General features: G+C 37.6%; 2 protein-coding genes across 3 annotated transcripts in view; both read right to left on the bottom strand.

Moving 5' to 3' along the window:
* The window catches only part of myo1eb (myosin IEb), a 31,142-nt gene extending 23,921 nt beyond the window's left edge, over nucleotides 1-7,221 (bottom strand). Inside the window, exons 1-3 of the mRNA XM_007235978.4 lie at nucleotides 6,890-7,221; nucleotides 849-986; nucleotides 438-527 (exon numbers count right to left, since the gene is read on the bottom strand). Of these exons, the coding sequence (XP_007236040.2) occupies nucleotides 438-527; nucleotides 849-986; nucleotides 6,890-6,892 (231 nt within the window). The 5' untranslated portion in view covers nucleotides 6,893-7,221. The remainder of the gene's footprint in view (nucleotides 1-437; nucleotides 528-848; nucleotides 987-6,889) is intronic.
* Nucleotides 7,222-8,409: 1,188 nt separating this feature from the next.
* The window catches only part of pi4kb (phosphatidylinositol 4-kinase, catalytic, beta), a 29,281-nt gene continuing 25,285 nt past the window's right edge, over nucleotides 8,410-12,405 (bottom strand). For both annotated transcript variants that reach the window (XM_007235976.4, XM_007235977.4), the window contains one exon: nucleotides 8,410-11,354. In XM_007235976.4, coding sequence (XP_007236038.2) covers nucleotides 11,173-11,354 — 182 coding nt within the window. In that variant the 3' untranslated portion in view covers nucleotides 8,410-11,172. The remainder of the gene's footprint in view (nucleotides 11,355-12,405) is intronic.

The raw sequence follows: 12,405 nt of genomic DNA, 5'->3' as shown, positions 1-12,405 counted from the left end.
TTGAGAGAAAATGCTGCTAGTACTTTAGTCATCAAAAAACCCTCAGATTTAGCCCCACTGATATACTTGAACTCCAGGCAGCTTCAGAGCACACTGCAACAAGTGCTGACATGCAACACCACCACTCTGCCTTTGCCAAATGAGTCCAGCCCTGATTAAGTTATCCTGTAGACGTAAGTCTTACATTTCAGCCTAGTCCTTTCAATCTACAACCCTTTAAAGATCATAAGATGATGTGGGATGAGCAGAAGAACCACATTTGGTTTCTTATAGAACTTGCTTAAAAGAAAACTATTTTTGTAAATGAGATGTGTGAAGATGTGTGAGGAATCATTTCACAGTGTAAAGAGCCACAAAATCATGTAAATATAAAGATTTCTCTTAAAATCATACATCCTAACATAAGTAACCAACGTAAGAAAGACAGTGCTACTCACGGCTCCTTGATAGAGTTCTACTTCACGATCTGTGAAATATGGCAACTGTTTGAAAGGGTTAACAGAGATCAGCACAGGACCAATGTACGTCTGGCGGTGGGTGGTCAAGAAGTTCATAACTCATGTATACATCTACAGTAATCTTTCCATCTAGAAGTACACTACAGACCTGTGCAATTTTTTTATGTTTTTGCCATAACATTTCAGAAAAGTATTCAAAACCAGACAGTACACATGGAACTGTACAGAAATAATAATAAATAATACGTTTTTAAAAAGGAAATCAGTAAAGGAAGCTCATTTTCAGAAAGTTCAGAATGAGCTTCCTTCACTGATGAACTGTTGGACAATTAGAAAGTAAACCTTGAAGGCACATATGTGATACAGGTATGCACATAGGTAAAAGGATACAAAAATGTAGTCATCCATGTATCGCTTCTTTAGGTTATCTGTGATGGCATCTTCGTTAATCTTGGAGAGAAGGACCATGTCGTCCACCCCGCTGACTTTGACATTTTGTGTCTGCCAGTGATATCGCTCCTTACTCCCCTAAAAGACAGAAAGAACTTGTTATTCTTGACTTTACTGCACTGTAAACTTTGAAACACTAAATTCATGAAACCAATGCTACAGCTGGAATTTAGGGACATTCACATTATTTCTATATTGTTTACAGCTCAGTTTACTCCTTCAATAAGATCATGTTACTTATATGTAAAGTTTCCACCTTTCAGAAATAAAAATAAGGGATGCCTAGCGTGGATCCTCACCATGGCTCAACTCCTGTGGGGCAGGGTCCCTACAGCAGTGGTGTGTTTTATTTTAAATGAAATCTGTTGCAACAATGTGCCACAACGAACTCTTAAAGTAGAAATGAAAGAAATTGAGAACTGCATAACTATAGGGATATTCTTTGAACCCAGCAAACCCTGACTAATGACTTGACAGGAAGTCAGGTGATCCAAACAGTTAAACTACACAAACAATAGAATTTATGTCATGATCACTGAACATGGTATTCCTTAAAAATATAAACATTTTGACACAAATATACAAAAGGCTTTGCAAAAAATTTTAACCTAGGAAATCTATATATATATTAAAGAATAAATGTTTTCTCTTACCACATTTATTTATTTAGTTACTGTTAATCCACTTGTGTGATTGTTCTTTAAATCGCCATATAATATTGACATATGTTTGGAGTATGAAGAACTGTGCATCTGATCATTACTGGTAGATTTAGTGTTGATGTTTTTGTGTATTGGACATTTAGGAAATCTGGAACAAATCATGTTCCGCATCGGTTCAATACAGGATGCAACATTTAACTGCCAAGTAAAAGACAATTCCATATTTTACAGGATTTTTTCATTACTACACATAAATTAAACATATCAGATATATCTGCAGTGAAGAATATTGGTTGTCAAATACTGTGAATAATTCCTGGTATTTGTTTATTTAGTAGTACTATATTCTCTTCAGTAACACAGATGCCGTAGAGTATCACAGAGTTATGGGAATCATGATAATATTGAAGTGTGAGATACCCTGTGATTCCCAGCCCTGTTATAAACTACAAAAATGAATCCAATGATCCACTTTTATCCAGTGTTCTGCTTACAGCACTGCTGCTTGTTTAAACTGGTTAATAAATAGGAATATGAGTTTACTGGTTAACTCTGAACCAGCAGCAGCAAGGCTACAGGGAGTGGCTTAAACTGTGTGGAAACACACGAAAGAGCTGCCCGTGTAGAGACTCGCAGAGCATCACTCAGCTCAACTACCTAAAGTCAATCCACACAGCATGTAATGACACTCTGCTGCTTGTAGACATTGTTGTCTCATGTGCTGCTAGCAGGTGTTACAGCCTTGTTTACATCTACCTCAGTCACTTCAGCTGACGAGGAGCTCCACAGGGTATACAGTAGGATAAGACATAACTACTAGTTTCTTCCTCAGCTAACCACCACCACCACCACAGAACAGACCCTCACAGAGTAACACTGTGACAATTATCACCAAACAACACTCCTGTCTCGTTTTTAATTTTAAGAAAATTTACAATATATTCTCAGTTAAAAGTAGAGTGGAGTTAATCCTAATTTTATTTTTACTGTACTTGGAGTTGCACATCTGGACATGACCTGAAGTACAGAATATGTGCTGTAAGCTAGACACAAACAGACACAGACACGCACAGGCAAAGACACGCACAGGCAAAGACACGCACAGGCAAAGACACGCACAGGCAAAGACACGCACAGGCAAAGACAAGACACAGGCAAAGACAAGACACAGGCACAGACAAGACACAGGCACAGACACACACAGGCACAGGAACAGACACGCACAGGCACAGACACGCACAGGCACAGACACGCACAGGCACAGACACGCACAGGCACAGGAACAGACACGCACAGGCACAGACACGCAGAGGCATGTACAAAGACACAGACACGCACAAACAGACATGCACACACAGACACGCACACACAGACAAGACACAGGCACACAGATACACACACACGCATGCACAGACACACAAACAGACAGAGATATATATATATATATAGAAAGAGAGAGACAGAGACAAAGAGAGACACAGAGTGAGAGAGACAGAGAGAGATATTGTGACCAAATGTGCCCAGAGTGGGCTTTGCTCAGTTGCTCAACTGTGGCAACTTGGTGAACCTGAGAATTAAACCCACAACCCTGTCACCACTGCCCCAACAAAGTTCAGAAATCTCTAGTCTTGGGCTTGATTGTACATCAAAGTAATAAGATAACAAAAAAATAGGTATGCATTAAATATTCTGCACCTGGAATTTGTGACAAGACTGATTTATCAATACAGCATTGATTTATTTAGGACTATTTTATTTTATTGTTAAAAATGTTCAGTGTTTAATTCATTTTAAATTGTGTGTTTGTAATTACTTAAAAACAATAATTATTAAAAAAGTGGTGAACTATGTGCCCAGGTTTGACCTGAAGTACAGAAAATGCATATTGAGGAGTAGTTCTGTAATAAAGAGTTCTTCAACATGGAACTAGTGTGGGTTGATCCAATTCAGTACCATAAAATTATGTTACCTCAATAGGCTAATTATTTTTCGCCCCCGGTGTGCTAACGTGGGTAGCATACTTTGGTGGTAACTTGCATTATGGTATACCATGGTATAAAAACAGATGGTTATTATACCATGTGTGCATGCTTGTTTACTACTGATTTTGTGGAAAGTACTATGAAATAATCTAAATATTTTCTACATTAGTATTGGGATATCCAAAAATATTCATTTTACTCAAACATGTACAATGCAACACAATTACACTCTGCTTCACTGTAAAATAATGCTCAGTACAGACACAACTGTTGACAGTACAACCTAAACTTATGGATAAATAGTCAATCTGAACATACATTAGCACACCAATAATCCATAAATGCCTTCTTCCTTTTATCCTTCCTTATTTGACCAAAACATCTTAGACCCATTAAGGCATGGTCTTCACAAATCCTCTGAAGCTTTTCTGGTTCGGTTCCCTTTCTCTGCTCACTTTTGTAGGTTCTAGCCACTGCGTACCAGGACCACCCCAACAGACATGCCTGATGTTTTGGAGATGCTCGCATCCAGTCATTTAGCCATCACAAAAGGGTCTTTCTGATCAAAGTCTCTCAGATCCTTATGCTTTCCAATTTTTCCTGTTTTCAACACATCAACTTGAATCAGAACTCATTGTTCTTATTCCTAACATTTCACTGAAGTTAAAACTCACTAATTTAAAAACTTCTCCTAAGGCAAAACAAACCAATCAAGCTAGGACTTGAGTAGTCTTCTATGAAAGAGAGTCTGAAGCAGTCCATTCCTTTTAGAGCTTCACAACCTGTACAGAACATCGCACTTTAACGAGAAGAATAAATATTGTGATAAATACAAATAGGAGAACAACTTGCAATTGGCCACCTTAAATACCTTTTCTCATGATTGAATACACCTGGCTATGAAGTTCAAAGCTCAATGAGGATACCAAACCAATTTTATGCTTCAGTAAGTCAGTAAAAAGTAGTTAGGAGTATTCAAATCAATAAAATGATGAGGGTGCCCATACTTTTGCACCGGTCAAATTTTGGTTTAATGCATATTGCACATTTTCTGTTAGTACTTCTTTGCAATCCTGAAATATTACTGTGTCCATCAGTTATTAGATATATCAAACTGAAATGGCTGTTGCAAACACCCAAATATTTAGAACTAAAAATGATTAAGATTATAAGGGGTGCCCAAGCTTTTTCATATGACTGTATAATGGACCATACAAATAAAATGATACCTAATACTAATATCCTTGCTAGAGGACAAAACTGGTTGACCAGCTTAGATCTTGGCAAGCACAGGGTATGATTTTTTACTTTTCATTTGTTGATTTAGCTGATCTACCAACATGATCAACTTGACCAAGATAGACACAAGTATAAAATATGACTAAGCTAGTTGACCAGAGTGACCACACCCTAAATCATCATTGTGAACATCAAGGCAGGAATACACTGTAGAGTGTGGATATTCCTAGTGAGCACTAGAAATGCGCACATAAACACACACTGCCTCTGATGTGCCTTTAGGCAAGACCTCTAACCCTCACTGCTCCACTAGGAATAGTGAGCACACTGTTTGCTCACTAGGAATAGAAAAGCAGTGTGCTTCCTAGGAATAGTGAAGCAGTGAGATATGGAGGCCATGCCTAAAGGCACAACAATGGCAGCGTCCCGAAACAAGGTATCGAAACCACAATATTCTGTCATCATAAACCCAGTGCTCTATCCTGAGCCTCCACTGCCCAAACTGAGCCTTGAGGGCAGACCATTTTTAAAACAGCTATCACTAAAGCTGGCCCAGAGCTGGATTATATAGTAATACAATAAATAATATTATGAGTGCACCAAATATTTGGCAACCAAAGCAATTCTGCAAAAATGGTAAAAAAGTATTTTTTTTAAAGTGATCAGCAAGTAAACATAAATACACACAGAAATAAATACATAAACAAACAAACAAACAAACAAATAAATAAATACTGTCAGTGTTTAATAAATAAGTGTTTAATTTATATTATTCATTGATGCTTTGATTTATGTGGTCTGCTGGGATTTAAAAAAAAATGTTCAGTGTTCATATATACAGCTCTGGGAAAAATTAAGAGACCACTTCAGTTTCTGAATCAGTTTCTCTGATTTTGCTATTTATAGGTAAATGTTTAAGTAAAATGGACATTGTTGTTTTATTCTATAAACTATGGGCATGTCTCCCAAATTTCAAATATAAATATTGTGATTTGGAGCATTTATTTGAAGAAAATGAGAAATGGCTGAAATAACAAGAAAATAAGTTCATATTTATAAAGTTTTAAGAGTTCAGAAATTCATGTTTGGTGGAATAACCCCTTTTTTATTGTTTTTAATCACAGTTTTCATTCATCTTGGCATGTTCTCCTCCACCAGTCTTACACACTGCTTTTGGTTAACTTTATGTCACTCCTGGTGCAAAGATTCAAGTAGTTCAGCTTGGTTTTCAATTTGGTAAAATAAAAGAATGTCATAATTTTAGGTGGTCTCTTATTTTTTCCAGAGCTGTATATATATAGGCTTTTTAATGTATGCAATTGAGAAACAAGTGGCAAAATTAATGAAAATCTGTTACAATTGAGTCGATTTTCTTTTTTTTTTCTGTGCATCCCTCTAAAATATGATATAAAACAAAATAATATTTTATGAATACAGCGTAATAAAAAATACCATTAAAGATCAGGAGATCTTTTTATTGTTCTGAATAAATACTCATACATATTTTACTTATTTTAAAAGAAAGAGATAAAAACCAGTCCAATCAAAACAAGCTATATCAGGTTTGTTAAGGAAGCACTGGGGGGTAACTGGGACGATCATTAACTTAATTATTATAATGTAAAGATTATTATTCACCTCAGTATTGTGATAGTGAAGTATTCAGGGCCTTTTTTATCTTCTTCAGCTGTCACTTACTCTCTCACGTTAACTCGACATGCAAAACTCTGAAGTTTAGCTATCAGCTATAAGGCCGCACCCATTATTTGCCCATTATCTCCTCATTAGCCTTGTAGACAGTTAGCTGACAGGTTTAGGCTCAAACCACTTAAACCTACTCCCTGATCCAAGTTGTTTTATTGATTTTGTTACACTTTGTCTTTTGTTACACTTAAAACTGAATTACTCCCTCAACTCCCAACACAGCAAAACCTCCACTCAAATCAGTCAGTATTCATATATAAAAAAAAACACCTCCTTCTTAAAGAAGACAAACCCTTTTGCGGTGTTTGAGGTAAAGTAAAGTAAAACTGAGATTAGTTAATGTACTTCTGAGGCAACTCTACAGAAGCACTCTGTCTCTTTCTCCAGTACTTACCATAGTGAACTAAAACACTTCCTGTTCCACAAGACCTCAGTCTGCGCCTCTGAGCTGAAGGTGGGGAGCTCTGAAGAAACCAGAAGCAGCAGGTTTCAGCTGAAACTCGGCTTTTCTTCTGCTCAGTGATTTAAGTCCATTTGCTGCACTGCTCTTCTCTGAACTCCTCGGTCTGAACTACTTTAAAAAGTCCATTTCTTCAAGAGCACAGGGTTCAGAAGCGGAGCAACCGAGTCAGCTGAAGGAACAACAAAAAATAAAAAAAAAAAACACCCTCAGAGACTCCACAGCGGCAAGTGCGGACAGGTAAAGGAACTCCGCTGTCCGGACAGGATTGTGGGTAGGCAGGTAGGTAGAGGTAGGAGTTTTAGAGTAACAGAATACCTGCAGATGGCGCCCCCTAGCGGAATGCTTCTGAAAAAGCACCATTCAAAAAAATCACATTATGCTGTCCATACCTAGGGCTGTGCGATACTGCAAAATTTAGTATCGGTCTATTACAGACTACATACAGGGCCAGTATTGCTGATAACAATACCAATACCGATACTTTTTACTACTACCATCTACCTTTGTGTAGGGGAGAGCAATATATCATAATTTATTAAGTGAATGTATCATCAATATGCTAATTTGAGTTTTGAACAATGGTGAATAGCTTTATAACCTCTTTATAACCTCTAGAAGCATATTGCTCACTTCTAGAAACTTCTAAAAATGATTTGGCCAGTTTGCGCTCAATGTGATCACTAAACAAAAATGTCGAAAGCCGTGGAGTTTAAAGCTGATATCTGCAAGTTTTGGAATTTGGGGGCTTGGTGAGAATGGGTAATTGCAAGTCAGAAACTTCACTCCTCCATTTCTTTGGCTTTACTATGAGTGAATGAGCTACTGCATTCTGAGTTTCCCCTTCTGAAGTCTTCACTGCTCCACCAGCCACTCGCGTTCAGTAAAACTGAGCCGGATCCTCTTTTAGAGGCTGTACCTGTGACAAAAGTACATTAAGGCAAAAAGCGACTCAACACCACAGTTTTTAGAATGAATATATAAGGCTTAGCAAGGATGGTCATTTCAGCGCACTGATACCATTAAACACATTATTTCATTCCTTCACCACTCAGAAATGCTTCTGCTTTCAGTTTAGAAACAAAATAATATGGACATCCACTTTAATAGGTTAAATTAGCTAATTTGAGAAGTTTCCTGTCTTCTACAGCAAATAATCATCTTTCTTTATCAGGAGAGATATCGAATGCACAGCTTTACATTTTTAAATATTTCAGTAAGCAATGTTCATCAGCCATTAGCTACCAGAGACCAACAAACAGCCTTTAAAAAATAGCTTTGCGGGTTTTAAGAAAAAAAAATTGGATAAGCAAGTTAACCATCATGAAAGATTGAATCAATTTAGAAACCATTAATGTGTAGGTGTCTCAATAACTTTGTCCATATTGTGCAGTTTTTATAGGGTGTGTCTGAGGTTTAGCAAACACCAATGCAGTCAACATGAACACACAAGCTGTGAAACAGATACATTTAATTTATTATACAAAGGAACATTCACAAGTTAAGGGAGGTTGTTTACGTCATCGTAAGAGCTGGTCCATCTATCAAGTTACAAAGGAAAGAAAAGGTTCTGACACACAAACGAAACGTAGTAGAAAACAGTAATGAGAGCGAAACGTTGTCCTAAACGCCTTATTCAACCATGTCCAAATGATCTGCAACAACTGGGCTTTCCCTGGGAAGGTGAATTAAAATGGTTAGCCTTGTTTTGAGCAGGGAAAAACAAGTCCTTTTAATAGGTCAATATATTTTATATTTTAATGATAAAATATCTATATCTGAAATATAGCTTCAAACCTGTGCGTTTAGCTCTGTTTAATAACCTAAAACTAACAGATTAAAAATCTGTTGATTTCGTCCACTTATTTATAGCCCTTGCATTTTTCTGCCTCTCATTCACACAACTGTCCATCTTCAAGCACTTACATTATGGCTATGTTCAGACTCCCAGCCCAAATATGATTTTTGGCATATCTAGATTAAATCCTGGTTTATTTTTGATAGTGTGGACAGCCAGGAACCACATTGGAAGGTGGCTTAAAATGTGATTCAGTCTCAGTCTGGCCGCTCAAATTTGCTCTGATTTCAAGGTGTCTTCAATGTGTCTTCAAGTGTCAAGTCCAAAATGACAGAAGCGGTGATCCAGAAAGCGCACCAAAGCCACCATTAAGCCTCTGTAATTTCAGCAACACAAATCAGATCTGATCACTTTCCAATAACAGAGCAACAGTTACCTGAACAGATCATATTTGACTATTTTAAGTCTGAACACAGCCCTAGTTTAATAACACAGAAAGATGTTAATATTTAAACACAGCTCCCCATCATTCTGACACAAGAGGAGTCCATGCACATTTTAAAAGTTTGAAATTCAGGTTATGAATATCTGTACAGGGGCATCTCAGATCAGACAAAAAAAAAACTACAATAAAAGCAAATCAGACAGTTGTCTTATCATGTAAGTATGCAGGAAGATGTCAATAGGCAATAAATAGTGTTTTTGCCTCTCAAGCTTTCACTTTTAATACTTCAAAAGGTTAGAAGTGGACTTTTGGTAAATCTATGCTTTTACACTCCCTCGCTGGAATCAAACTAATGTCTCCAGACATATTCAGGATTGTATCACACTCATGCTTTAGTGCATCAGCAAGTTTTAATTTTATTTGTTAGGATGCTGCAAGTTGAGTAGTGATTTTGTAACTGGTTTAAAAAAAAAAAAAAAAAAAAAAAAAAAAAAAGAGCTAGAGATTTTAGGCTACGTTCAAATAGCAGATTAAAGTGGCCCAAATCTGAACTTTTTCAACGTGTGCAACACACTTAATTACACATTTTCAAATGATTTTTGCTGCTTTCACACGTGGTACTGAAATCCAATACATATCCAATTCCTGCAATGCAACTCCATCTGAACAGCCAGATTGTAATTCATGTTACTTTATGTGATGGAGATTGTTTTTTTTATTATTTTTATTTTTGGATGACAGTGGTGGGACAAAGAGGTACCAGACTCATTGGGGTGATGTCTCTGTTCGAATAATATTAGAAGGCCATAGCCACGTCATAGCCACGTCATATTCATAATGAAATGGTAGAACGCTGCATTATCTGGGAAGGATGCTGCTGTGGAATTAAAGGACAATAAAAAGCTTAGAAACAAAGTTTAAACAAGCCAAGAACACAAACCAAAGCAGAGACAATGAATAACATGCCCTTTTACTGTGAACTCATTCTCAGTGAATGCATTCTTAGTGATAAGCTCAGCTGTCAGCCACTGACCCAAGTACCCAATATGTCCTCCGAGTCTGGCAATCATTTCTCCTTGGGCCATGTGCGTCACATATAAGTCACATTAAAATGTTAGTGTGTACAGACTAGAAGTACAATTTGGATTTGGGGGGTGGGGGGGGGGGGGGGGGGGGGGGGGGGTCAGATTTGGGCCACTTTTACTGTGCACAAGTAAGAGAGAGATCGTCATAATGTGTGGTTCTCCGAAACTGTAGCTAAAATAACACTGATGAGACAAAACTGGAAAACTCCACTGAAGATTCTGATGTGCTGTTTACCCACCGTCTTCTCCTCATACTGTAGAGCACGGTACAGCACATTCCTCAACACGTTAGTCAGTTTGTCCACGAATCTGTTGTTGTCTCAGTGGTGATTGCATTACGTATGTAAGTGTGAACATTGTAAGTAGTTCACTCTACATAAATAAAAAAAGCATTAGTGATACAGACACACAGAAATGCTTAGGAACACATGGGGATTTAAGACAGTAAGTACACAGCACATGGAGGAGGAGGAAGAGTACAAAAGCAGCGAGAGTCAAAGCGGAGAGGAGCCTCAGGCTAATGTTTCAAACGAGGCACTAGGATACTGGATCAAAGAAGATTCCAAAAGCATATCCAGAGAAATGCATTACAACATAACAAAAAGGGCAGGGGGTTCAAACATAGAGATTAGCTACTGATAAGGAAAAAGGAAAAAAGAAAAAGAAAAAAAAGACATAGCAAAACTTCACAGCTGAGAGCTCTTCAGTCAGGGTATAAAATCCATGATCAAAACTCAGTCTGGGCGTACAAACACGCTGCGCTGGCAGATGGGGAAAGGTTCAAGAAAGGGTTCGGGAGTGGCTCCTGAAAGTGATGCAGCCTTTTCCAGTTCCAAAAACATTCTAGTCCAACAACGGCACGCGCTTCCGACAGCACTCCCACGCCCAGTCACATGATGCCATTGGTGAGGTACTGGAAGCCGTCGTACAGCTTGGTGGTAATGGAGCGCATGGAGCCGTCCACCATCTGCTCCACCAGCACCTGCAGCTGCTCCTCAGTCAGGCTCATGTGGAAACGCTCTTTCAGGTTGCGGATAGTGCTGGAGCCGTGAAAGCAGGGCAGCTGAGAGCCTGGGGAGAAGTCACAACAGAAAAGTATTTTAGATTAAATATATATATGGAAGCGACAATACAGCATTCACTAAATTAATCAATGGATTATGAAGAGCCTTTCAAATACGGCAGCTACTGGATTAAAACAAGTTTCATTTCAGGAAACAAGTAAATGTTAGATTTTTTTTTTTCACCCATAGTTGTTTTATTTCACCCCGAGGATTAACAGTCAGTAAAACTCAAATCAATGCAAAATGACTGAGCTTTTCCTTCGGTACAGTGGCTTACGAAAGTATTTATACTCTGAACTTAAATCTATTGAGATTTTTAATTGATTGAACAACAAATGTAGCACAAAATTGTGAAGGGGAACGAAAATGTTATATAGTTAAAAAAAAAAAAAAAAAAACACACACACACACACACATATGCGCAAAAAGTATTTTCTCTGAAACCCCTGAATAAATTAGTTCAGCTGTGTTTAAGTCTCAGTTTGAATACACCTGTTCTGTAAAAGCCTGAGTGGTTTGTTAGAGAACATTAGTGAACAAACAGCATCATGAAGACCAAGGAACTCACCAGACAGGTCAGAGATAAAGTTGAGGAGAAGTTTAAAGCAAGGTTATAAATTAGGTTATAAAAACATATCCCAAGACATGGCCGTCCACTCCACAAATTTGGCTTTTATGAAAGTGGCAAGAAAAAAAAAACCATAATAATAATAAGAAAGACATAAGTGGCGTTTGCATTTTGCCACAAGCCATGAAGGAGACACAGCAAACATGTGGAAGAAGGTTCTGTGGTCAGATGAGACCAAAGTTGAACTTTTTGGTGGTGGTGGCAGAATCATGCTGTGGGGATTTTTTTCGTCAGCAGAGACAGGAAAGCTGGTCAGAGCTGAGGCAAGATTGCCTCCGTAATTGTAGCAAAGACCAAAATTGAACTTCGGCTATAAGTATTAATATACTTGAATATAATATAATGAATACTTTTTGCACAATTTTCAGGTTTTTATTTGATTGAAATAAAAATAAAAAAACATCTATAATTTTTATTTCACTTAACAATC

Source organism: Astyanax mexicanus, chromosome 6 (genome assembly GCF_023375975.1).
Source record: "Astyanax mexicanus isolate ESR-SI-001 chromosome 6, AstMex3_surface, whole genome shotgun sequence".
Taxonomy (NCBI): Eukaryota; Metazoa; Chordata; class Actinopteri; order Characiformes; family Acestrorhamphidae; genus Astyanax; species Astyanax mexicanus.
Note: the sequence above shows the minus strand (reverse complement) of the source record. Positions and strands in the feature narration are given on the sequence as shown.